Source organism: Falco naumanni, chromosome 2 (assembly GCF_017639655.2).
Source record: "Falco naumanni isolate bFalNau1 chromosome 2, bFalNau1.pat, whole genome shotgun sequence".
Classification (NCBI taxonomy): domain Eukaryota; kingdom Metazoa; phylum Chordata; class Aves; order Falconiformes; family Falconidae; genus Falco; species Falco naumanni.
In genome coordinates this window covers 19,352,731-19,379,041 of record NC_054055.1, presented here as the reverse complement: position 1 = coordinate 19,379,041, position 26,311 = coordinate 19,352,731, and the positions used below count along the sequence as shown (strand labels likewise).

Sequence of the window (26,311 nt, the reverse complement as noted above, 5' to 3'; positions counted from 1 at the left end):
GCCACATTAGCACCATTTGACTACACAATTATAAGAAGTAGACATAAAATAGAAAGGCATGGGGGCTTCACATCCCGGGACTTCAGTTACAGACTTTCTACAGGGCAGGTAAGCACTAAAATAAAATGCTTAATGCAGGGGAGCAGAAGGAATCACAACCCATGAGGATTATTTTTGACAGACAGCTGTCCAGGTATGACTGATGCTGTCTTGTAGAAGGGGTTATACTAAGTAACTTCTGAAGCCCCTTGCAGCTTGATTTTGGATCACTCTGTAGTTGGTAGGGCAGAAAAGGTAAAGATGAATCTTATAATAAAGGTGGGGTCTTCTCATACACTGTTCTGCTGAGGAGCAGAAGATGGGGTGGGGCAGGACACACACACACCCCCCAAGTTTAACTCTGATTCATAGGGTTTAAACTTCTTTACATTTCCATTCAAAATACAGTTATAGAAGCATCTTAGAGTAAATCTGAAAGTGCCTGGCTTTTAGAACAGTGTTAAGTTCACATTCAGCAAAGCTTTAATAGAATTCAAAGCCATCAACTAAAGGACAGTAGATGAGTAAGCTTATTACAGTACAGTTGTAAAAGTATCAGTTAAAACACCAGTACTTTCAGGTTAATCTAATAAAAAAAAATAATTTGGGGGGCTATAACTCACTTCAAATCTAAAGTGATAACTTAGTTTCTTAAACTTACGAGCTCATACCAGCGTGCAATCTAATGCTTCTTAAATCACTGCCTCTTGAGTGACATGCAAGATTGTCATATTTTCCATCAAAATGCTGGATTTCACCTCACCAAAGTGTTATTTACTTGTATGGGGTTGTGTGGTAGACAATCTCCTGTAATGGGGACCAAACCCATATTCAAATCTGTAATGGTAGACAACACCAGTTGTTATATGCACAGGATAGATGAGGAACGAATGGTAGAAAGTTTGGAAGGCCAGAAGTCTATTCAGCAGCACCACAGCAGTGACACTGGCAAGCTGTCTACCCAAACATTGTCTTCCAGTTCAGCTCAAACACTGACTTGATACAGCAAGTCGTTGAGATCAGATTGTTTCAAACTCTAAAATCAGAAAAACCAAGTTCTCAAAACCTCTATGTAGACGGCAAGTCAGGTCACATGCTTAAAACAAGCTCCCTCAGAAGCCAAAACATAACTTCTGGTACCTCAGATCGGCATTTAAGATAAGTAGGGTAAAACCAGGCCTAAGGTTATATTTACCCAGCTAAGAGCAAACAGAGCCATGTTTGCCTTCCAGTGCTCAAAGCTGACCAGTGACCAGTCCAGAAGATGCCACGTTACTGCAATGCTTGCACACTCTGCCTTCTAGCAGCTTTGTATTTACAGAAGTACGTTATTAATGCACTTCCAAACTGGGCGGATGGTCTTCTATCTTACGAGCTCAGGACAGCTGCAGACATCTTCACCCATTGCTGTCTGCAGGTATTCCCTCAACCCCAGAAGTAAAAGGGTTCTTGAAAGCCATCAGGAAAGTAAAACAAAAGCTAGAAGTAGAAACCAGTACCAGACAATCAAAGACAAATTCTGATGATAGGAGACATGAGACACCTGTTGTCAAGGCTCCCAAGTCAATGCTGGTTTCCAGTTCTGACACATCACCACACTTTTTGAAAGCTGTTTTTTAGCTGCTTAACACTTTTTCTAAGTATGTCTAACTGGGAGAAATAAAAGAGCCAGTGAGATCTAAAAGAGACCATGAAAGACCTGTTAGTGTTATCACCAGTTCAAAAGAGTCTGCAAGTGTAATGGTGGGGGTAGGGGTGCGCATATGTACACTCTCTGTTTTTAAAGGAGGAAAAAATAAATCGAAGTGATACTATTTTAAGGCTTTTATGCAGAATTCCTTAAAAAGCAGAAAGGATAAATACCTCAAGACCATAAGTTACAAGCTACAAGCTTAATTTCATTCCCTTGCCAGTCTGTTTTGTCCCATGCCACAGCACGACTGACAGGTTCAGAGATCACCCCTCAGCCACCCTCCGCGTCCAACTTCAACCAGCCCAGCCAGGCCTCGCAACTCACCAGCGCACACTGCAGTTCAAGTGTCAAGAGTAAGATCCTTGCAACAGTTAGTCATCTTATCCTCCTCAGAGCTAGTAAACTTTATTATTCTGTTAGTAAATTGTTTCAAAGCAAAGCATTTAAAAAAGTATGTTTACATTTTACTAGCATTGTGGTAAGAAATCATGTAAGTGCTGCACTGATTTCTATTCAGCTTATATTATTTAGGAACTAGACATACATCCACTCAAATCTGGTTTTAATAGTGGAAGGAGTACTAATAAATACAGTATCCAACAGTCACATAAGGACAGAAGACCAAAGTCATCATGTATTTATGCAGGAAAGTTAAGAGCACAATATTAAGAAATGCTTACTTCACCCATGATAGCCCCATGCCAGGGATATTATAGTACAAATGTATCCATTAATTTGTCTCCATGGGGTTTTCAGCTAATGGAAAAGTTATTTCAGAATTAAAGCTTTCAGTGATGCAAGAAGCTTGCAGTACACATCCAACTAAATGCTATAGATTATGCTTACTCTTAAGTGGCATACAAAAGCTCTGAGATGGGAAACTGGGTGAACACTCTGTTTTAGAGCAAAAAACCAGACTGATTTCCTTCTGAATCAATACAGGTTACTTCATAAAAATGTTCAGGAGAGGAAATACATAAAATAATATGCATCAAGGCATACCTTGTTTTTAAAGATTCATGACATTACTGCTATGAATTTTCTTCTTACTCAGTCCTAATTATTTCTTGCATCTTTTTCACTTTTACATCTTCATTAATGTCATTTAAGAATTTTCACTTTTTACTATTTCATTCCATTTGTTTTAAGTTATGTTCTATGAAAACAACATAGAAGGCAAATGTCTGCAGAACTCATTTAAGGAGTGCAAACATCAAGGAAACTTTTAAAGCTTTAAGTGGACTTACTCCACAAAGGCCAAATTTGAGAAGTTGTCAAGATTTAACCAACTGAAATTTCTGGTAAAGAAATGCAGTTCTCATGGAAGTTTTCTAACGAGTTAATCAGTAGGTTATATCATCAAGCAAGAAAACAGAATCCTCTGTATTCAACTAACATCAACGCAACCGATGTTTTATTTTTTAAGTAACTAGAAGTCACAACTTAGGAGTGCAAGTGTTCTAATTAGTTCATTTTGTCCTTGAAGGTTCAAAGCTGCACTAGGCAATGTTTCTGAAGTTTAATATGGTTCAGCTAGAAAGCAGTCCGTTCATTGCTGAAATAAGGCTATGAGCCTAGAACTAAGACTCTTTCATATCCATTCCACCACTCTTCCAAGAGCAAATTAAGGACGAGTTTGATTTGCCCACCTACACTGTGTATTTGTTAGCACTTTGTATCAAACCAAAATTTGATGCTATGGTTTGAAAATGATGAGCTGATAAAAATACCACCAACAGTGTCTTACAAGTATGATTTGTTGCCCGTGGGCATACTGCAGCTACTTAGTTTATTTTTATTTATTTATACACTAAACTACTACATGTTAAGAGACATCAAAAGGACTAAGGGAACACAAAATAGTACCAGAAGGTTTGAGTTACCCCAGGTAGATTGTTGCTCTTCAGAGACTATCAACACAACACTGCTGTCTTCAACTACCTGAAGGAAACACACAGTCTTCTCAGAGGTCCATACTGGTAGGATGAGAGGCAAGAGACTAAAGTTGCAAGAAGGGAAATTCCAATTAGATATTGGGAAAGAAGATGCACAATGAGGATAATCAAGCATTGTAACAAGCTAACCAAAGAGACCAGAAGTGCTTATTCAAAACTCAACCACACAGATCCTGAGCAAGCTGATGTAAGTTGCTTCTACAGTGGATTGGACCAGATGACTCCCACAGGTTCCTTCCAACTCAAAATTACTCTGATTCTGCAACATATGCCCAACGCCTATTTCTGATGGGGTGGGGGACGCACACAAGGAGGATGCAGCCCTTGATTTAATTTGAAGTAGCATGCAGGACCTTGCTGAAAAATCTTACTGCTGAAAAGCCTCTCTAACAGAAACAATAGCATACTGAAATCCAGCATCTCTCTCTGAGCAACAAAAGCCAAGAACTTCATCACAGCTGTGCTCAGCTTCAAGAGAATATAGTAAAATAAAAGTGAGGATGCTAGGGAGATGCAAAGCTGGCAGCAAGAAAGATCAGATCCTTACAGGTAATAACATACAGAGAAAGTAAAAACACTACGTGGACATACCAGGTAGTAAGAAATGCTTGAAAAAGCAAAATAAAACAGGCAGAATGAAGAGTCTACTAGAAACAAGAAAGAAACCTTCACAAAGTTCATGCTTTACCCAAATGAACACAGCCATGTAAGATTGTTAATTTGGCAAAAAACCCACAAAGCAACAAAGACAACACCACCACTACCCTCGCAATTTACAGGAGGAATAATAATAATAAAAAAATTAATTTCCCCCTTCCTTTCTTCAAAAATGTATGAAGAAGAATGCATAGGACCAAGAGATGATCACAGTACAGAAGGATCATCTGGAAAACACACACATCAGTGATTTCTTTGCAACTGTTCTATTTTTCCTTCTAATCCTTGCAAAAAAACAAAGCCTTAAGTCTTGGGGACTCCCAGGGTGTGTCTCACATTGGAAGCAGATGAAGAAGTCATAGAACAGACGAAAGGGGAACCAGAACCAAGGTACTGGGACATGTTTTGATATGGCCGAATTACCCAACACAGTAACAATGACTTATAACCACTGACTTGAAACAAAACTGAATGCACACTATTTTGGTACCAAAGAGCAGAAGAGTGGCAACCATAATGCAACTTCTAAGGGAACTTCAGGAAAGATCTCAACAATGAGTCTGTAAGCCTTATGTCTCTGTTAAGCAAGTTAAGAGAGAAAGGTAGCACCAAATGAGTATTACATAAATGGCAAAGAATCAAAGAAACTTTTCAGAGGGAAGTCCTGACACACAGGCCTAGTAGAAGTCTCTAAAGGAAGTAGCAAGCACAAGCATGGAAGTCATGTAGTGGTGCAGCTCCTGTGAATACCCAGAAGTCTTGCAACAAAAAGTAATAAAAGCTTTCAAGGAAGTTAACTGGTCACATGTGAGACGAAAGGTCTTTTCATGGACAATAACCGGTAAGAGATAGTAAGCAGAAGGTAGGAAGAACAGTCAGTTCTTACGGAATATGCTGACTAGTGCTGTTTCACAGGTATCTGTGCCCACTGTTATATCCATTTATAAACAATGTGAAAGCTCATAAAATTAAGTCAGTCATCATCACTACAACCACAGATATTTGAAAAAGGACTTCACAGGACTGACTGACTAGACAATAGATTTGCAGATTAAACTCAGAGGTAGGTGATATAGGTGAAAAAATTAATACAAACTGACAAGCTCTGAGCTCATTACTGATGAAGGAGTAAGATATTAAGGGAACAGTATATAGTTTCATGATCTGGAGAAAAGGAATTGAACACAAAATAGTATACCACTGCAAAAATCTATAATGCATTCACACCTTGACTCCTGTGTGAGGCTTTGCTCTGCCTCCTGTTCTCTCCCCCCTCCACTTCACCAACTTGGGAGGAAGAAAAGGTCTAGAAATCTGTCCTCTTTTAGTTTAATTTGTTATTAGGGATGTGTTACAGCTAAGCAGACTGGGATTTACAGCCTGAAACAGTATAAATTGTAAACATGCACACATACATGGAGAGACACTAAGTGGTACAACACTAGAATAATACTGGGGGATCACATAGACTAGAAGATACCAAGTCTAATGCAAACTCACTCCTATTTTGCCCCAGAAACGGTCCCCGATTCACCTGTTCCCTGAACTATGGCCATACCAGTAAGCATGCTACGAGTCAAGCAGCCACAGACTATCCTCGGGCCAGTAACTCAGCTTCTTCCCCACACCAATTCTACTTAGCAGCACAGATTCCAGCCCTACACATCAACCCTGTTTTTAATACTCTTAACACTCTCTGCGGTAGCTGCTTTTAGCTACAGCGCTTCCTCACAGTCAGAACAGAAGTCACCTCTGGGTACAGCCATACTCCCTGCCCTTCCTACATACCTGGAGAGGAAGAAACGTTTTATTCCCCAGCACTAAAATATGTGACATTCCCTAAGAGATAATCTTTTCCCAAGAATCTTCTGCCTGCCTTTCCCTCACATCTGTCTTTAACAGGTACAGTCTTTGTTATACACGTAGTTCAGCAAATTCTCTCTCAGCTTAACTGCCAGCCTTTTCCAACATAAGCCAGAAGAAATTTCCAAGGATTCTTAAGTAGGAAACCTTGCAAAGAGGCATGATCTCCCATGTCAGGATACTAGGCTAGACAGAACTTTAACAAGCACAACTATCCTTATGGGGTCAGGATGTTGAACTCCACTGCCCACCTCAGCTCTGAATCATCCTTCTAAAGTGTTTGCTAGGCGTTGTCAAATCTTTGCTTACCTGAATGAAAGTAGCACCCTCTACTGCTTCCTTCAGGTCTGTACAGACACTAATGAGAGCCAACTGCTGCTCCACACTCAAAGTTCCTTTCAGGAATCCCGACTTCTCCATCTCTTTCATTTGTTTGCTGACAGAAACAATATAAATGCATTTAAATACTTTACAATTGTTAAGCCACCATTAATTTTTTTAAAAGCACAGTACTAACAACACCACTTAACAAACAAAACTAATAGTTAAGAAGCTACTTGCCATCCAGAACATACATTTATACTAAAAAATACAAAGGTTCATTTCAGTCATTTCTCTTCGCTCCCTCGTAAGATTTTCTTCTTTCTCTTCAAGCATGGACAGCTTTAAGATCTACTCCTAGATGCATGCTTGTCACTACCTCAAACTTGTTTTCACTGATGCAGGATCAGCATGAGTTTTCCCACTCATTTAATGGGAAGGGGGTCCCTTCAGTATACTTCATCTAGTTTTACAAACAGCCCTTTTCTTACGAAGCCTTGCTGTAAGAACACTGTTTAACTGTATAGGGGTTTGAAAGGGCCAGTTGAATCTGGTCAATCAACAAATGGTTACAGGACTGGTGCCACAGCCAGGGGTTCAGCTACTTGGACCATAGAACTTCTTTTGAGAAAGCTGGTCTACTGGGGGTTGATGGGGTCCATCAGACAGAAGTGATGCAATGGCTCCTATGACTGGGGCAGTGGAATGGAAGAATACAGGTTCTTTTGGAATGACAGGCAGGGGAGACCAGGAGGGGGTGTCACCCTTGATGTCAATGACCAGCTGGAGTGAAGGGAGCTCTGGATGGGGATGGATGAGGAGCCAAACAAGAGCTCATGGGTAAGGATTAAAGGAAGGGCAGGGACAGGTGACATTATAGTGGGGGCCTGCTACAGGCCATCCAACAAGGAATACCAAGCAGATGAAGCCCTTTATAGGCCAATAGGAGCAGCCTCACTTTCACAAGCCCTGATCCTTGTGGGGGGCTTCAACCACCCCAGTATCTGTGGGAGGGACCACACATCACAGCATAAGCAGTCCACAAGGTTCCTGGAGTGCGTGGATAATGACTTCTTTCTCCAAGCGATAGAGGAGCCAACAAGAAGAGATGCTATGCTGGACCTTGTTCTCACCAACAAGGAGGGCCTGGTGGGGAACATGAAGTTCAAGGGCAGTCTTGGCTGCAGTGACCACAAAACGGTGCAGTTCAAGATCCTTAGGGCAGTGAGGAGGACGCACAGCAAGCTCACTACCCTGGGCTTCAGGAGAGCACACTTCGGCCTCTTCAGGGATCTGCTTGGTGAAGTACCATGGGATAAAGCCCTGGAGGGAAGAGGGGCCCAAGAAAGCTGACTGATATTCAAGAATCACCTCCTCCAAGCTCAGGAGCGAGGCATCCCCACGAAGAGCAAGTCAGGCAAAACCACCAGGAGGCCTGCATGGATGAACTCAAACACAAAAAGGAACAGGTAGCCTGGGAGGAATACAGAGAAATTGTCTGAGCAGCCAGGGATCAGGTAAGGAAAGCTAAAGCCCTGATAGAATTAAATCTGGCCAGGAACATCAATGGCAAGAAAAAAAGCTTCTGTAGGTATGTTGGTGGTAAAAGGTAGACTAGGGAAAAAGCTCCTCTCCAGAAGGAAATGGGAGATCTGGTTATGGAGAAGGCTGAGGTACGCATATGACTTTTTTTGCCTCAGTCTTACAAGCAAGTACTCTAGCCACACTGCCCAAGTCACAGAAGGCAAAGGTAGGGACTGGGAGAATGAAGAACCACTTGCTATAGAAAATAAGGTTCAAGAATATCTAAGGAACCTGAAGGTGCACATGTCCATGGGACATGATGGGATGCATCCATGGATCCTGAGGGAACCAGCAGATGAAGTGGCTAAGCCACTATCCGTCATATTTGATAAGTCATGGCAGCTCAGTGAAGTTCCCACTGTCTGGAAAAGGGGAAACATAACCCCAATTTTTAAAAAACAGAAAAGGAAGACACAGGAAACTACAGACCACTCAGTCTCATCTCTGTGCCCAGATCCTCCTGGAAACTATGCAAAAGCACATGGAAAATAAGGATGTGATTGCTGACAGCCAACATGGCTTCACTGACAGCAAACTGTGCCTGACAAGTTTGGTGGCTTTCTACAACAGGGTTATAGCATTGATGGATAAGGGAAGAGTAACTGACATCATCTACCTGGACTTGAGCAAAGCATTTGACACTGCCCCACATGACAACCTTGTCTCTAATCTAGAAAGACACGGATTTGACACATGGACCACTTGGTGGATAAGGAATTGGCTGAATGGTCACACTTAAAGAGTTACAGTTAATGGCTCAATGTCCAAGTGGAGACCAGTGGCAAGTGGCCTTCCTCAGGGGTTGGTACTGGGACTGTTTAATGTCTTTGTTGGCAACATGGCCAGTGGAATTGAGTGCACACTCAGCAGATGACACCAATCTGTGTGGTGCAGTCAACACGCTGGAGGGAAGGGATGCCATCCAGAAGGACTTTGACAGGCTTGAGAGGTGGGCCTGTGCAAACCTCATGGAGTTCAACAAGGCCAAGTAGTAGGCCCTGCACATGGGTCAGGGCAATCCCAAGTACAAATACAGGCTGGACAGAGAATGGATTGAGAGCAGTCCTGAGGAGAAAGACTTGGGGGTGTTGGTGGGTGAGAAACTCAACATGGCCCAGCAACATGTGCTTGCACAGAAAGCCAACCATATCCTGGGCTGCATCAACAGAAGCATGACCAGCAGGTCGAGGGAAGTTATTTTCCCCCTCTACTCTGCTCTTGTGAGACCCCACCTGGAGTACCATGTTCAGCTCTGGAGTCCTCAGCACAGGAAGGACATGGACCTGTTGGAACAAGTCCAGAGGAAGGCCACAAAGATGATCAGAGGGCTGGAGCAGCTCTCCTGTGAAGACAAGCTGAGAGCTGGGGTTGCTCAGCCTGGAGAGGAGAAGGCTCTGGGGAGACCTTAGAGCAGCCTTCGAGTACCTAAAGGGGGCCTACAAGAAAGGTGGAGTGGGACTTTTTACAAGGGCATGTAGTGATAGGACAAAGGGGAACAGCTTTAAACTGAAAGAGGGTACATTTAGATTAGACATTCTGAAGAAATTCTTTAGTGAGGGTGGCGAGGCACCGTTTCAGGTGCATTTGTCTGATTTTTTTTAGGTATTCAAGAACGAATCTTGTTTTATAACAGAAGTACCTACTTTTCCCCCCAAGAGAATACAGCTCAGATGAGACATTTAGACCACAGTATTCTGCAGCCAAAGATGAAAGTTTGCAGGGACTTAAAGACAATCCAGTTCCCACTTAAATATACAGAAGCAAGCCATATCTCAGCAGAGGTTCACCAAGCCCTCAAATCTTAAGCTTGAACTGGCTCACTAGATCTATCATTAACTTCCAAAGAATCAGAAATTTACTTCAGCATCCACATAGTTGTGTTGTGTCCAAGAATACAGCGAATATAAGCTCTGATAGTTTTATCCTGGCTTTATTAGTAAGTGATAAACATCTGTAGCTCTGTAAGTTACTCTGATGTCCTTTCTTCCACTCCGAGTAGTAGAAAAAAAAAGAACATTTGTTTCCCAGCAAACAAAACAGCTTCCTAACATACATCTCTCACACCAACCCAGAGCAGCAATACCTCATCCTGGGAGCAATCCCACTAAATATCAAGGTAAAGAGCACCCAGTGGCCACTTAGCAGTAGCCAAAAATGCTTACAGCAGTTCTGCTCCTGATTTCGCACAACAGTCAAAACAAACAAATACCTTCAGATCACCATAGACTTTGTATATTAAATCAAAGGATTTCCAATAACTTGGGAGCAAGTAAGATGTCAACAGAGGCTCTGTTTCAAGCTAGTAAAGGTGACAGTGTACCTTCCAGACCAATATGTACCCATATTCTGGACTTGGGAAGAACAAAATCAACAACAAATATCCACATGCATGTGCACACACAGTGCTAACTCCTACAAGCATTAACTTTCTCCTCTTAATAAGCTGCTTCAGCAACTAACTCCAGATAATAATTTATGTACTGCAAGTTCTAACACTTCCTCTTTATTTTTGTTTCTCCAGAGATGATCATGGACAATGACTTTTTAACTCTCTTAGACAGAGCACACCTGGGTAAACAACTAGGCATTGCATTCCATTTACATTGGACAAGAGCTTTGAAAAGGTTCAATTAATTCTTGACTGGAAAACTATGCCAAGAGTCATATACACTTTTTAGACATTGCTCAGTTCTGTCCTGTTTGCGTCCTTGGAGTCCCTTACATTTGGTACTAAAATCAGTATTTCAATTTATGCAGTCCAAAACAGATGGGCAGTTCCATTAATAGCCTCCTACCTCTCTTCTCAAATATGCATTTAGGCTCAAAAACCTAGACCTTTCCTACCCAAACCTAGTCAAATTCCTTTTAGTAAGTTTCTTTTAAGAGTACTTCAAGGAGGAAAAATAATAATTTGTGCTCAGACACACCCCCATCCCCCCAGAAACAGTCACAGAAGTCAGCAGGAAACTCATCAAGTGTCTGGAGAAGTTCTCATTTGGTTTCTTAATGACACAGCAAATGGATGGCCGGAAAGCACAGGCTTCTACCTCTTGAGCAACCTGCATGGCAAGGGATAGAAGACAGGAAGCTTCAGCTCCATTTTCCAAGTTGCCAGGGTACACCACAGCTTGCTAGGCAGAAGCTCCATCCAAGACTTAGGGTGTCTAGCACACTAAAGGTGCCAGTGCTTCATCTGTAAAGAAACAGGTACACCCAAGCTAGAGTATCCAAACTTCTGGCTCCTTCACTCCTTGTGAGGCAAGATAAGGAACCAATAATTGATAAGGAGCCAATAATTCAAAAGGTCTTAACTATATATTCATCAGAAGTTAATTTCCCAGGTATTCCTGCCCAAATCCACCATACTTTTGCTCATAGGCTGTATATTGCTTTTAAAAAAACAAAATTTAAGTTTGAAGAGACCGCAACTTACTTACTTTCTTCTTTGAAGACGACAGTAAAGTTCTTGTTCGTTTTCTGTGCAAATACTACATTTGTCTCATTCTCCCTGGTCCTCTGAAACACCAGTCTGACAGGTAACTCAGGGATTCAAAAAGGCTAGACTCACAGACTAAGAGATCTAGCTTCTGGTTTTCTTCCACAAGCTCTTACAGAAGTTTGAGGCAGCTATCTCCTGTTCTATACCTTACCTGCTTTGCCAGTGACAATTCTCCCATCATTTCTGCTACTATGTCATAAGCCAGTACACACTACACTGTGCAGTGAACACCATCTCTTAATCAACCTGCAAAACCACCATCTTCAACCTTTGGAACTTAAGGCTGAACTGATCTTTTTCCTCCTAAACAAAAATCTTCCTGTTAACACCACCAATCTTCATGTTAGCCATTTATTTAAAATTAGTACGATTATTTAAAGCATGGAATAGGAAATACGTGCATTACTTCAATTTTGGCCTTCCTCTCCAGGAAATTTTCTTCTATGGCATCCTTCAATATATTTATAGACATTTTGGTTACTTTGTTCCATAAATTAATTTTAAGTCTTCCAAATGCTGAACTTTCTTCATATTCCCCTAGGGTATCAGATTACCGCAAAAGGGTGGGGAGAGAAAAGGAGCATCCCCTGATAGGTATAGATTGAGGCACAAACCAGACCAGTTTGTAGATACAGCAGTGCGCCACTGACCTGTGCTGGATGATCAAGGCAGCCTAGACTTCAGGGTGATCATCCCTGAGGACAACCACAGCCTGAGGTCATTGCAGTCGTGTCCACAGCACACACCACAGGACTTCGCTCTGTAGTTTTATCGTATGCGTAGCTTGAAGAATTTGACTCAATACCTGTACAGTCCTTGAAGAATCAAGAAGTCACGTCCATGAGAAAAATACTACTTCCTTTTAGACCTCACACTTTGTCTACCTCCAGAGTTTTACTGTTGTACTTGACTGCCCATATCAACACTACACCGGGAACTGAGACAGTATTTGCTTCAAGATAAGGCACCCAATCTATAGTACATACCTGATCACATAAATTGCCTGGAATGCTCTTGGTTACAACTCCTACTCTAAAATCCTTTACAGAAGGACCTTGCAAGTGATGCTAACACTTAACACATTTTTTTCACCTCAGTACCTTACCTTTATCTACAGCTACTATTGGGCAGCCACAGTATTCAGCACAGGTTGTTGCAAGATGAAAGACCACTTAATCACAAACTTACTGCCCACACCACCAAGGAGAATGCAGGGAAGAGGACACAAATATTATTCTCCACAAGTTCAGCTAACTATCATTGCCTAAAGACTAGGACCATTAACCAGTCATCTACCATCTAGTGCTGTCTAATAAATGAGAGGGTAGTTGGCATGTCAAAAAAAACCCAAACAAAAACCACAGAACAAACAAAACATCACCGGTGGCATATATCTAGCCTGAGACACAACAGATCAAGTAGGCAGCAAAGCATGCCTGACACTGGGACCAGCTCACTGTCCACACATGAAACAGCCAAATAGTAAGCTGCTAATACCAAGTTGCAATCTGTCAACCGAATGAGTTAGTAACCACTTTCCCTCTTCCTGCTTTTCCCAGACTAAAGGTAAGCATACACCACACTACCATGGAAGAGTTATTACATATTAAGTCTCCTTGAAACAGCAGTACAAGCTGGAGCACAAAAGTTACGTATATTTCTGTCCAGACAAGAGAGATTCTGAGCTGTCAAATGCACTTCATCCATAGCAATGGTAGTATATTGAAGAGGGATAGTTGCACATCCGCCTTTGACACAGTTTCGAAGAGGCACAAAGCAAAGGACTACAGAGGAGCCAGGACATGGCGTAAGAGGACAGTGATGAAAAAAAGCCAATCGAAGTTCTGAGATCTCCTAAAGTTATCCAACACAAACTGTTTTCCAGCCAGGGCACTCTCAGGACATCTATAGTGGCATTACATAAACTGAATGCTGCAACAAGAGGAAAGACTTAGTAACAGAAATAGGCAGTTACGGTCACAATGTTCTTCCCCCATGGTAAATGCAGAGTCGCCAACATTGCAGAGTCTGAGCAGGGTCTGCAACTCACCACAAGTCACTTCTTACCCTAAGGGATCAATTCCAATGCTGTCTCCAAATCTAGTGAGCTAAATAAGTTTAATTGTTAGGTTTGTCAAAATCCTTTTGGCATCAGAACTGGTAAGTTTATAACAGGAAACCTTCCTGCTAGGAAGAATTTTCTGTGGTTCCTAATGCAGTGGGTTTTTGCGTGTGTGTTTTAAGTTCAGGTTCAAGACGAAAAGGTTACCTAAAATAGAGACCGACCATTCACATCCCCGCTTCCAGCCACACAGACCCAGGTTTCAGGCTGGTTCTCCCACAGACACATGGGCTGAAAGGGGCCCTGAGAAGTCTCTTGCACCTGCAGCAGAAACATTGCTAATACCAGATTCGGTTAGCCTTGGTTTTGTGCAGCTAAGCCTTGCAAGCCCTCAGGGATGGAGATTTCACCAGCTTTTTGGACAACATGTTACTTCTGCATACCAGTCAAATGTCAGCACATGACTGTTCTCAACTACTTTGTAATTAGGAAGATCAGTCTTATTTAAATCATAGATCCTAGCTGCCCAGGGGACTGACTGCCACACAGGAATGAGGTGAAAAGACAACATTTCCCTTTGGAGTTGTTTTCAACTAAAGGACGGTGAGGCACAACCTTTGGAAAGAATCTATCCTTTCCAAAGCCTATTAACACATTCTCTAGTTAGTTCTGCAAATGAAGCAATTTTCTCTAGCTAGCTGACTGCACTTTTCGGGGCACAGGGTTGTGGGGTGGGGGTGGGGGAGGGGCACACAGGCAGAAATAAAATGGAAAAGTAGAATCAAGCCTATGATTTAGCACAAGCTCGATACGCCAGTGTCAGGCACTCAACAGCAAAATAAACTTTGAAAAGGATCATCTAGTTAGAAGTTGTCCCCTCAAAGGGGATACAGTCTCTGTTCTGTATTGTATCAATACTGTAATGCAGCTTGGCTTAGGTCTTCCTTGATAGTTTTATGTAAGAGGAAGCCAGCTCGGGAAAGCTCCTAACCACATGGCTGTGGAATGTGCCATAAGCTAGGAAAGGAGAGTGAAGCCTGCATCCTCACGCCACAAAACCAACCCAGGAAGCTGGTATCCTTTTTATACAGACAAAGCATAAGAGGGCATCACACAGCAAGAATTCACGTGCATCCAAATGTCTTTTCTAAACAATAGTCTTGTCCTGAAATGAGAAAGATGATGAACCTGAGTTATGGGGAAATGTCTTCCAAAGCTCTGGCTATAAAAAAACCTCATAGACACAGATACAGTCTACTTCCTTGCCCGTATGACCTGCCATACCTCAGACAATTCAAGTCTCACAACCCCATTCACAACAGTACAAAATGCTTGAAGTACACCACTTGGCCAGGGGTTCAGCAGGGTGATTCTGCTTCTTTCTGTCTCCTGCACCTTGTTCATTTTTCATAGCAACTGTGCTCCTACACCACAAAAAAGTTGAGGTTGCTTAGTGCAATACTACACTTTAAGTATTATTTTAATCATAAATATTATTGGACTTGATATCTAGTAAAGACGACAGGAAGTAGAATATTGTGATCTCAAGACCACTTGGCTCCAGCACTTTAAAGGTCTAACATCCTTGACCCATGCAGAAGAGCAACCTATAGTCAGATAAAGCTGACATACAAGTAATTCTCACTGAACAGCCTTACTTTTGAGTTTAGGTTCAGTACCATGCAACCTTAGCACTATATATCGAGTTCCCAGAAGGCAGACTTCTGTACAAGTCCATTCTGGAAGCGCAGAACTCACTGAGAATTTATTTTTAATTAATTAATTTTAAATTAAGGGGATAGGGTCCCTATTATTCAATAATGAGAGGGTCACAGTTGCTTCCCTCCCAACTAAATATTTCCATGTTTTGATAAGTGAGATGTAATGTATCTATGTAATAAAAGTAGCAATAGTAATTTTATGTGCCCATATCCCTAGATACAACTACCACTTCACAAAGTCAACTTCAACCTGTCCCAGAAAATTTTTCTACTAAGTCTAAAAGAAGGAAGGATGAGAAGACAGAAAAGAATTTCTAGTATAAATCTACTGTTTAGCGCAGTTGAATAAAATAAAGTAGTTCTAAAAATAATCTTGTCTTTGTATTTTATCAAACTACATCCTGAGATCTTCCACAATTTTTTTCCTGAAGTTAGCTATAGCCTTTACACATACAACTGTTTGGGTTTTATACATTTAAAACAGTTACCTGCTTCTGTGTCCTGGAGGAGATAGTTTTGTATTCAAGTAAATACCATATTTAACCAGCATCTACTTCTAGAAAGAAATCACAGAATGCATGCACAAATATCCAAGTTCTAGTGTCCTCTTCAGAGATTCAACTAAACTTTTTCCTTTTGCCGTAGTCTTTCATTTACATACAAAAACTGTTCTATATAAAACATACACCAGTTACATGGGGGGTGGGGAATACAGCATTTCCACTGTAATTAAACAATCTTTATCAGCAGCATAATTATGTTTAGAACAGTAACGCAGTAACTATTTGAAAAAGTTCACATATTGCAAGAATCATAAATGTGTTTTTGCGGGGGGGGGCATGCGCTAAAACATTTATGCATCCTATGTTTTAGGATTACTTTCAGGAACTGGGTACTACTTGTTTTTCTAATTCTCATTATTTTAAAGTTTAGCAATCTTGCATTCAAATCAGAATCACACTGACTCAGAACAAAGCATACTGTATACAGAAAGTTACATTTTCCAAGGTGAGTTACTACAGCATGCATTCAGTAAGTCAAGTGTGGCATAAAGCTGTTCATTAGTTTGTTTCTTCACTGGAAGAAATGGTTGTTCCATTAGAACAGACACTGGTTAATAATGCCACTGGTACACCCAGTTCTTCGATCCAATGTGCAGTCATTTTGTGTGTCAGGGCACTGACTACCACGTGTCTGAGAACAGGCAGACAGGTAGTAAATCCATCGCACCATGTTAGGCCCTAGTAAACACACTCTCCTTTTCTTTCTCTATCTGGTCTACTGATACTGTAGCAACCCAATACACACTTCCACTTGTTTCAGTAGATCCAAATTCCACACTTCAATGTTTTTTACCCATAACAAAACGCTTTGAATAAATTTACAGAGTACACTTCAGATTTTCCATAAAGATACATGAGGCTCTTGTGATTATTGTAGATCCATCCCAGATTCATTGCAGTCCTCTTGCAGGACTACCCACCCCTGCTACCCACCTACTGTTTTGTGAGAGTTGAATTAACGAAGCCTGAGATGTTTCGAATTTATATAAAGGGCTGTAAGTTACAAGTCAATGTACTAAACATCAATCACATTAAAAAATACTTAAGTATTATTTCTGCCAAAGTAGTATCATCTTCTTTTAGAAGTAAGGCGAATGTTGTTTACTACTCAAATCCCACTTATTTAGGAAAGGGAAACTACAAATAGTTCTCTGCACACTCCAGTTTCTCCTTAATATGTAAAGTACCTCCATACACTAAAAGTTCATAGATTGCAGCCTAAACTGGAACAAATACTTTTCAATACTAAAACAAAATAACCCACAAAACCCCTAAGCCTAAAAACTTCCCTAAAAGTACTAGCTATTCAGAGGGGGAAAAAAAAGACAAAACCCAGCAAGTCCAGGTAAGTACCCAGCAGTTGGCTTCGTCAGACAGCTCCAATAGGCATTCCCCTCCTGCTCTCTCCAGCAAGTCCTTGTTACCTACTCAGGCTCCAGCTCTTACACAAATATAATACCAGTAACTCAAAGGGTTACAACTCAACTGCAGGTTGTATGTTAAGAAATCAGCATGACAAAGTTCAAATTTGACCATATTCTGGTAGATACAATCATTAAAATACTGGTTGAAGAAACCGCATACCTTGTATTTTCATAAAAACTATGTTGTCTTGAAACAAGGCTTTTTAACTAGGATGTTACAAGAGCCAAGATACACAAGTTAATTATAAGTTAAGAACACCTGCTTTGTTCTTGTTGATGTGGAAGGCAAAACCTGCTTTGAACTCCTGTGGGACAGCACCTGCAGGCACAGGACAGTACAGACGCATCCAAATAGCACTCTGCCCTACTTGACACAACATTTTATGCTTCAGTTTTCCAAGCTGAAAACTTTGGAAAGCTAAAGTCCTCATTTTGTTATTCAAAAACAAGAAGTTAGGGGTTGGTCCCATCTTCATTAATATAGACTGCAAAACTGTTCCCTCTGCAATAATCCAGAATCTCATCATGGCAATTCTGCAAAAACCAAAAGCGTCTGTCATCCAGGTGTAGCAACAGAGATCTTCAGTCTGACTAACACCTACCTGGAGGGAAAGGTTTGGGGAAGTGGGGGAAAAAAAAGAAAAAAAAATTTCTCCCTCTTTCATTATCAAGCCTTTTTCAGCAAATCTCACTAGATACCACACACTGTTTAACTTCGGGACTGACCTACAAGGGGCTCCTGCAGTCACTCCTCCTTGCTGTACGCCTTGTTAAAGAAAGCAATCAGAGTGCAATGCACCCCAACCCTGTTCTAGGTGCAGCTTACTCCCCATAGGAGCCAACACATTTCACTTCAAGGTATCATGAAGGGAGGGCTGACACATTTAGGTCAATGCCAATCATGAAGCAACCTGAACTTTAGCATTAAATGCTGATACAACAACATAATAAGGTTGTGCACAGAACCACTCTAAAAATGCACTCTCACAGGCATAGAAAAACAGTATTTCCAGGTCCAGCAAGAGGGTGAATTGGGCCAACCAGACACTGATCCTTCTATTGTAAGAACTAGGGGCCAAACAAAGCAACTGAGGAGCCAGGTTCAAAACAAACAAAAGGGAATAGCTCTTCACGAAGCTAGTAGTAAACCTGCAGAACACAAAGTCCTTTGGCAAGGACACAAAAGCATTTACGCAGGTTCAAAGGAAGGTTAGAGAAATACTTGGAAGAAATCTAGAGTTACTGAATACATCAGCAGCTTCTAGGCACTGAAGGTTGGGGGCAGGGAGCAGACGGGTAGGACTTGAACTTGTAGCTCTGTCATGTACCAAAAGCATGGGGCTTTAGCCATAGTGTCACAAGGCAACAGAGAAAAGGGCTGGAGGATTGCTGGTCTGAACCAGTGTGATTGTTCTCATGTTCACACCCTCAAATCTGCTCTTTATAAAGATGCTTCCTAGCCTCTACTACAACTGATCAGTAGTTGCATGTTTAGTGAAACTAGCAACCTATTCTTCTAGGACTCAAAAAATATTAAGAATTTAAAAATTCTAGTTATAAAATACTAATAACTGTACCAGGGTTCTTCAGCAACACATTCTGAAAGAGTCTTTGTTGTTTTTCTATGCTAAAACTCTTATGTTCATGTATTTTAAACTCTGCCTACAGATAACCTAATCATGGTAAACAATGTTTCAAGAATTTGGATTTAAACTCAAGCTCTTAAATCATTGCTTAAGAATTAAAGTGCTCTTCAGAAGAGTCACTGAGCGATATGGGAAGCACAGTTCTTCTGATGTTAACAGGACCTGTACTTCGAAGTTAAAGCCTTCTTCAAAGATTAAAATCTATGCTGCCTCAAATAGTACAATATGACTGTTCATTCATGATTACAGAAATCCCAGTTTCATTACAAACCCAGTCATTTCAAGTCAGGTGACCTACCGAATATTTTCCAGTGCATTTGTCAGCTGCTGATGTGAAACATCATAAAGTTTCACTTTGAAGCCTCCAGCAGCAAACACCATGGCCCAGCTGCAACCAATGAGTCCACTGAAAGGAAAAATACGAGCTAATTAATAAAGAAGCATTTATTTCACAAGGAAGGAGGTCTGACAAGCATTGCAAGAAGAAAAGCAAAGCCTGGACTCTTTGATATTTGATTATGAGATTGATTACATATTGATAAGAAACAAATCTCTCTAAGAGAGAAATATCCTTTGCTAACTGTGTAACAGCTTCTCTGAGAGCTGGGAGAAAGATAATGAGAAAGAAAAAAAACCAAAAAACCACAGAGGACAGAAAAATTCAAAATACTACAAAAATACTACAAAAAAAGTAGCAGGAACCACTACTTTGGGGTGCTGGACTCAAGTATAAACAGTTTTGTCAGCTAGTCTTAACCTGGAGCTGGTATATGAAATTATATTAAGGGTTTTGGGGTTTTTTTTGTTTGTTTCTTGGGGTTTTTTTTATTAAAAACTCATTCATTCAGTTCATAGTCTAAAGACAGACAGCAGTCCTTTGGTGCAGGAGTTCAGGATCCTGCTTCAGGGACGATCAGAAAACCTAAGACTAAGCTACTGAAGTCATGGGTCCTCAGCAATTCAGGAAGTACCATAAGCACGTGAAAAGGAAAAAAAAAAAATAAAGTCCCAGCAAATGTAGGTCTAATACTACTTTTCCACCTACCCACCTCTAGCACTACTTTTTATTTTTAGACAAAGCATTTTACCATGCTGGAAGCATACAGGAACAGTCTTCCTACATCTTTTGGTGAAGTCACATTACTAAGAAATACATAGAGGAAACCTGTAGGAAGTGACAATTTTAGCCTATCTCTCACAGCAATGCAGATTTTAATTAGATTTATAGCAGGCATCAGCCTCTTCAAATGGAAGCACTGAGGCACAGTGTCATAAGCCTAAATAACCTAAGATTACAAAAAATAAATAAATTCCATTTAAGAGATAATAGCAGAACTCCATACCCATGACTGTTACTGTGGGAGTTTTGATAATTACATGTATTTTTTGTCATTTCCAAGATAATTGTATTTGCAGCATGAAACTTAAGCAACCTCTGGCAATCAGAAAATAAAAGGCCACTGGGCATGAATAAAGGCTTAAAAGAGAAGTAAAAGTCAGAGAGAAACCAATAGGGCAGATAAGAAAAGTAGGAAAACAGGAACATCTTCAGCCTTTGGTTTAAATATATATAAAAAAAACCAAAAACAAAAACAGGAAGTTTCAGGAAACAGCAGAAATCAGTGGAAATAATTGGGACAAAAAAAAAAAAGTTGAAATTTTGCATTTAGTGTTAAGTGGACAGTAAGTTCTCTCTCAAAACTTACCATTTAAAAGAAAAACCACACACCACTGTAGTAAGCTCAGACCTCAGCAGTTCTCAGGCAAACTACCGAACCAATACACTTTGGGAAAAGGTAAGGTATGGGTCAAAGTTTGTTACCTACTATAGCCTCCTGGCTAACAAGTATTTCTAAAATAAGAGCATTTGCATCACTTAAACAAGCATGTCTGAGCTACCAGTATCTTTATAAATTAGGATCATCTCTCTGCACTTTGAAATGAAATGAAACTGCACTTTTAAATGAAATTTCCTTAAATCAGGGTTTGAGCTCCCCCCCCCCCCAAAAAAAAATAAAGCTTCTTTTATTTTAAGACAAGTTTTTAGGATTGTAGGGTTTGTTTTTCTTTTGAACTAGAGTGCACAAAGTAAGTCAACAGTAGGTACCAGACCCGTGCTGTTAGTCCATCGTACGCAACAGCAACATAGAACCTGATGTTTGCATATTTGACCCCAACACAGTGCTTTTTGATGCTTTAAGTGCTGTCATTTTGGGCCCAACGATGAAGTATTACTGACCAGATCTGCTCACAGAACTTTTGCAGACACTACCATAAACAGTTTTTCTGCCTTCAGTGCAACTGTGCCGCAGCGGCCTCAGAGAGCGAGAGCCTGGCTCTCCTGACCCTTCACACACCTATGGGGAATGAAAGTTCTACCAGCACCACCACTAAGCGCCAGCTTCGTCACCGTCACAAGACGGTGCCGAGACACATTCCAAGACCTCAAGCAGTCTTGCTAATAAAGTTTGTTGCAGCCCACACTTCCAGCACCAAGTTATAGTGGTACATAGGGGGCTGTTACACGCTGGCACATATTCTCCCCACAGAAGATTATTGTTCAAATAGAGGACTTCAGGAAGTTTAGGCCAAGAAAAGGATGAAACAACGCATTCCCACATAGGTCAGAAATACCGCTGTATCCTGTGATAAAAATGTATCACTGCAGGCATGCCCAAGAGAAACTTGGGACTTTCTTGACATAGCTGACAAACAGATTCTTAAAGCTGTGCTCAGATCTCTCCTGTCTTGCACTTACACAGAACACTTGCAGTGGAAAAGGGCAGCAGTCTTTCAGACCTACAGGGTGACTGACTTCGAGCAGAGTGAATGTTGGTTTGTCGCTTGCTTCATTTTTTGGGGTTTTGTTTGTTTGCTTAAAGTAGCACAGAGCTGTCAGAGGCTTAAGCAAGGACACTCCTTCTAACGACCCAAACAGGTGCATCCCCCCGGCTCCTCAGCCCCCCGCAGTTGCCAGCCCTCCTTAGCGCTGCTCCCCTGCCCCTACCCCAGCCCTGCTCTCCCTTGCACGGGCTACACAGGCCAGACCCCCGGGGAGCCCCTCGCTGCCATATGCGACGCCCGTAAGGGCAAGGCCGGCTGAGGGAGCGCCTCCCCCGCCGCGCTGAGGCGGCGAACGCGGCTCCCGCAGGCCGGGCCGCGCCCGAGCCCCTTCACACGTCCCCGGGCACCCGTTCCCAGAGCTGGCCTGGCACCTCCTTCCCTGGGCGCCGCACCTACCCGCGGCAGAGGAGAGACTTTACCTGCCGATGATGGCAACCTGCGAGGATTCCATGCCTGCGGGAGCGAGAGAGGCGGGACAAAGAACCGGCACGGTGCTGCTAGAGCCAGCACTGCCTTAATACACCCCCGCCCCTCACCCTACGGCTCCCGCCATGTTACGGCCGCCCCCATTGGCTCCTGCTACGAGCGCTCCGATTGGCTCCGCGCCCCTCAGTGACCGCTACTTGAGCCGCCCGGCGGCTGTAACTTCCCTGAGGCGGGAAGAGCCCGCCCCGAGGCGGCGCACGGCCGGGCGAGAGCGGCCCCGCTGCCAGCAGGCTGCCGGTCCCCGCCCCGCACGGCGGCAGGCAGGTCTCTGCGCCCCCGCTCACCTACTGGCAGCTCTCACCTGAGGCGAGTCCCGGCGCGCCCCTTCGCTTTCCACAGGACGGGGGAGGCCGGCCCTGATATCGCTCGCGGTATCAGCACGGCCCTCCCCACGAACTCGCAGCGCTGGCAACGCCGCCTGGGCGCCCTCCCCGCGGGCAAGCAGGCCCGGCATGGCCGCCCAGAGGCTGGGCCGAGCGGTGCCAGGGGAGGGGGTCACCTGCCGGATGAGGGGCCGACAGCGGCCTTTGCCGGGAAGGAGGCCTACCTGTTGTACCCACTTCAGGGTGGGACATGGCAAAGGTTTGGGTGACGCCACGGCTTTACCCAGCCGTTAAACTGGGCAGGCCCCTGCAGCCATGTAATACCAAAGGGCTCCAGGTACCCCAGCTGAGCTCGGATGAACCTGAAACACACCTGTAGAATCTAGGCCTTGGGATTCACAGCTGCCTTTGGAGATGCAAAGGCTCAGGCACACTTTGGCCAAAAACAACTAGAATACATCAAACCCACTGCCCTCTTTATTTTTTGACAAGGGCACAAATGAATTCCAAAGTAAAGTTCAAATTTGAAACTTAGTTTCATACTTTTTTCACATTAAGCAAGGCCTTATTATTCTTAAAAATACTTTCTTCTTGAATTCTGAGTTAAAAATATTTTTACTGTCATTTATTTTTGTAGAAAATTTTTTCAAAACTGTGCAAAAATGTATTACAATGTCAACACAATTCTTTAAGCTGCTCTACAACATCTACTGTTCCTGTTGGCATGCTGCCAATTTTTTCTAATTCTGCGTAGTTGCTTTTCATTTGCATATTGCTCTATAATCATGCTGGATATTCCTGAAAGGAAACAAAAGTTAACAAAGTTAGTTATTATCAAAGATTATATTACTGTACTCTTTACATAGGTGAGAAATACTTGCAAGTTTTTCTGTCTCTCTGGCTTTCTGAAAAAAAAAAAAAAGTTGAAGATTAATACATTTGCTCCCAGAATCAATGTTTCATAGTTACTGATGAAGTTCAGTGAGCTTTTGTTATCATTTCAACCTTTGTTTGGCTATCATTTCTTCTAGTTTCCAAGAAATAAATACAATGAAAGACCATATAATCACTTTGACATCCATCCCCCTTACCAGCACTTTGCTAATTCCAACCACATTTATCAAGGAAACAGAAATTTCAAACTATAAATTCCGTAAGGCTTCATGAAAACTACTCAATGGATAGCAGGTGGAAAGCCAAACTAGTACCTCCCTGACTTCCTGACCTTAACACCACAAAGGTAACCTTAGACCTGCCAGTAGCTGGGAAATGTAGGTGGAGCAAAGTGGTCATAACTGGGCCAACGGGAAGACTTTAAAAAGTGGGAGAGAAGGATACAGGACACAGTGCCAGTTCTGCTGCTCGTAGCTTCTGTAGGCTGGTATAGAAAGCATTGTTTTATGATTTTAGCAAGTACCAATTTTGCTCCTTTGAAGGCTAATTCAAAATGGCACAACTTAGCACGCATTACAAACACAAAGACCTTTGTCTAGCCAAAGTAGAACTGAAGCAATTGATGTATACTTACTTTGTGTACTCAAGATTTTACTTAAAAAAAAAAAAATTAAAATCCTAGAACATAAAATTAATGTCTCTTGAGCTTTGGAAACAGTTTTTGGAATAACTTCACAATCTCTCCCATTTGGAAGTACTTATCAGTTATTTTAATATCTTTTACCTCCTGAGATGTGTATTTGTGCCTTAAGTTGTCTTAAGTAATAAGACTATTAGAGACAAAAGCCATTACAGATAGACAAACGGATTCAGCAGAATTAAAAGCTCAGTTAAACTCTGCAGGAGGCATACTACAGAGGTTTGAGAGCTAATGATAGTTGTTATAATTAGAGCACCTTTAAGTTCTGCTGGTGAGCAAAGCAAGAGGCCAGTGGCAATGATATCTGAACTATATTATTATAATCCACATATTAGTCACAAAGCCGCATAGCTTTGGATCAGTTATTTGATTAGCGTGTGACAGTGGCAATATTCCACAATGTTTGTGTTGACCAGACACACTTATGAGTCCAAACTGAACAGATCACAAATGGAGAGTGTAATTTGCAAGAAAAAAGGAAAAGATGCGGTGATGAAAGTTGAGGCGGACTGAAAAGAAACACTATGTCTGCGTGGCTAGGTTCAGACAAAATGGCCTTTATTGTTTATACAAACTATTTGTATATCTTAGACAGTGCAGGTGTTAGACCTTGATAGGTTTTTGTGTCCTTCTTCTTGCTTGCTATTTGCTGTTGCTGTAGGTGCCTGTATGCTGTGGTTCTAAGCTCTGATTCTTCACACCCTGTTTACATACCTGAGAATTTGTGGCTGTCTTAAAGGTACACGGCTAAGTCTTTGAAGTCAACTAGCTTGTCTGCAGACCCGCTGCAGACCCCAACAAAAAGATAAAGAATTAAATTCTCAAAATTGTAAGTCAAGCGAAGAAAACATGATTTAAAAAAAAAAAAAAAAGCATAGTTTCATTTTTGTGTAATAGCATAAGAGTTTTTAGGCCCAGGACTTACAGCCTCCACAAACAAGGGACAGTGATTGCCCTTCCTCTTCTGCAGTTCACGGGGGATGAGCAGAAGGTACCCTAAGCCCAGAGACATCAAAAACCTGTAACAATGTGGTAAAAGATCCTCAGCTGCATTAGGGAATGAAAAGCAGGGCTTGTATTGGCAGCAGGAGAGGCCCAAGTGGAGCAAATATTCACTCACCAACATATATAATTTTTCTTCTAAGTCCAGCAGCGGTGTGAGCAGACTCAACTTGTGTTGGGAGCTGGAAAGTTGATCCATGTTTTTAGTCTCTTTCTATTGAGCATGCTCCTCCGCTGCCCCAGTGAGGAGCTGTAGTCTGCTACTGGCTGTGGAGAGGGGCTGAGGAGAGGCGGTGAGTTTACTGAAGGGGAGGAGCAGGATGGTATAAAAGAGGCATGTCATGAACAAGGGGAAATAACTAGCATTAACTGTGAGCTGTTAGGAAGTGCAATATGAAGGTGATGTTAATTCCACCTTGCAGAAAATAAAGGAATTGTATGCTTCTAAAATAACAAGTGTCTTAGCCTGAGCTTTTGGCATGGGATGGAAACAGAGGCATAGTTCACATTTGTCAAGTATTAGATTGGTTTAATGCATTACTTGCTTACCAGAGCAAACAATGTACATTTCTTTTGTAATGGGCTGTAGTACATTGCTACTATGATCCTAATGGTTCAGAAAACATAATACCTTAAAGTTATACCTTTAATAACTTTATTCCTATTCTGTAGAGTTCTAACTAATGGTTTGCATACTGTAACAATAAGTAGTGATTATACTAAAATGATGCTACAACTAAAACTACTGTTTTAATTATTGCTAGTAGTTTGTGCAGTTAATTTAGGTGGGATTTCACATTGCAAATGGTCTGATGCAAATACTACCAATACTGCTAAAGTGCTAATTTTTAAAGAAGGTGTCTACAGGAATCAGAAATTAAATAGTAGTAAAATAGATTTTACAAAAATATGATTTAGCAGAATTAGATGGAATTATATTCTTTAACAGTAAAAATACCTGTTAACAAGATAATTTTCCTGTTGCAAATGTCTTTTAACTCCCAACTACAAGATATATTATTTGTAATATATGTA

The 26,311-nt window shown here is 41.6% G+C and overlaps 2 protein-coding genes across 5 annotated transcripts in view; one reads left to right on the top strand and one right to left on the bottom strand.

Moving 5' to 3' along the window:
- The window catches only part of CRYL1 (crystallin lambda 1), a 60,866-nt gene extending 38,410 nt beyond the window's left edge, over positions 1 to 22,456 (bottom strand). The window contains exons 1-3 of one of the 4 annotated variants that reach the window (XM_040583509.1): positions 22,291 to 22,456; positions 19,326 to 19,433; positions 6,517 to 6,643 (exon numbers count right to left, since the gene is read on the bottom strand). In XM_040583509.1, coding sequence (XP_040439443.1) covers positions 6,517 to 6,643; positions 19,326 to 19,433; positions 22,291 to 22,322 — 267 coding nt within the window. In that variant the 5' untranslated portion in view covers positions 22,323 to 22,456. The other 3 variants (XM_040583505.1, XM_040583506.1, XM_040583508.1) reach the window with 3 other exon arrangements.
- Positions 22,457 to 25,470: 3,014 nt separating this feature from the next.
- IFT88 (intraflagellar transport 88) overlaps positions 25,471 to 26,311 on the top strand; it is a 57,145-nt gene continuing 56,304 nt past the window's right edge. Inside the window, exon 1 of the mRNA XM_040583625.1 lies at positions 25,471 to 25,569. The gene's annotated coding sequence lies outside the window, so the exon portion shown is untranslated. The remainder of the gene's footprint in view (positions 25,570 to 26,311) is intronic.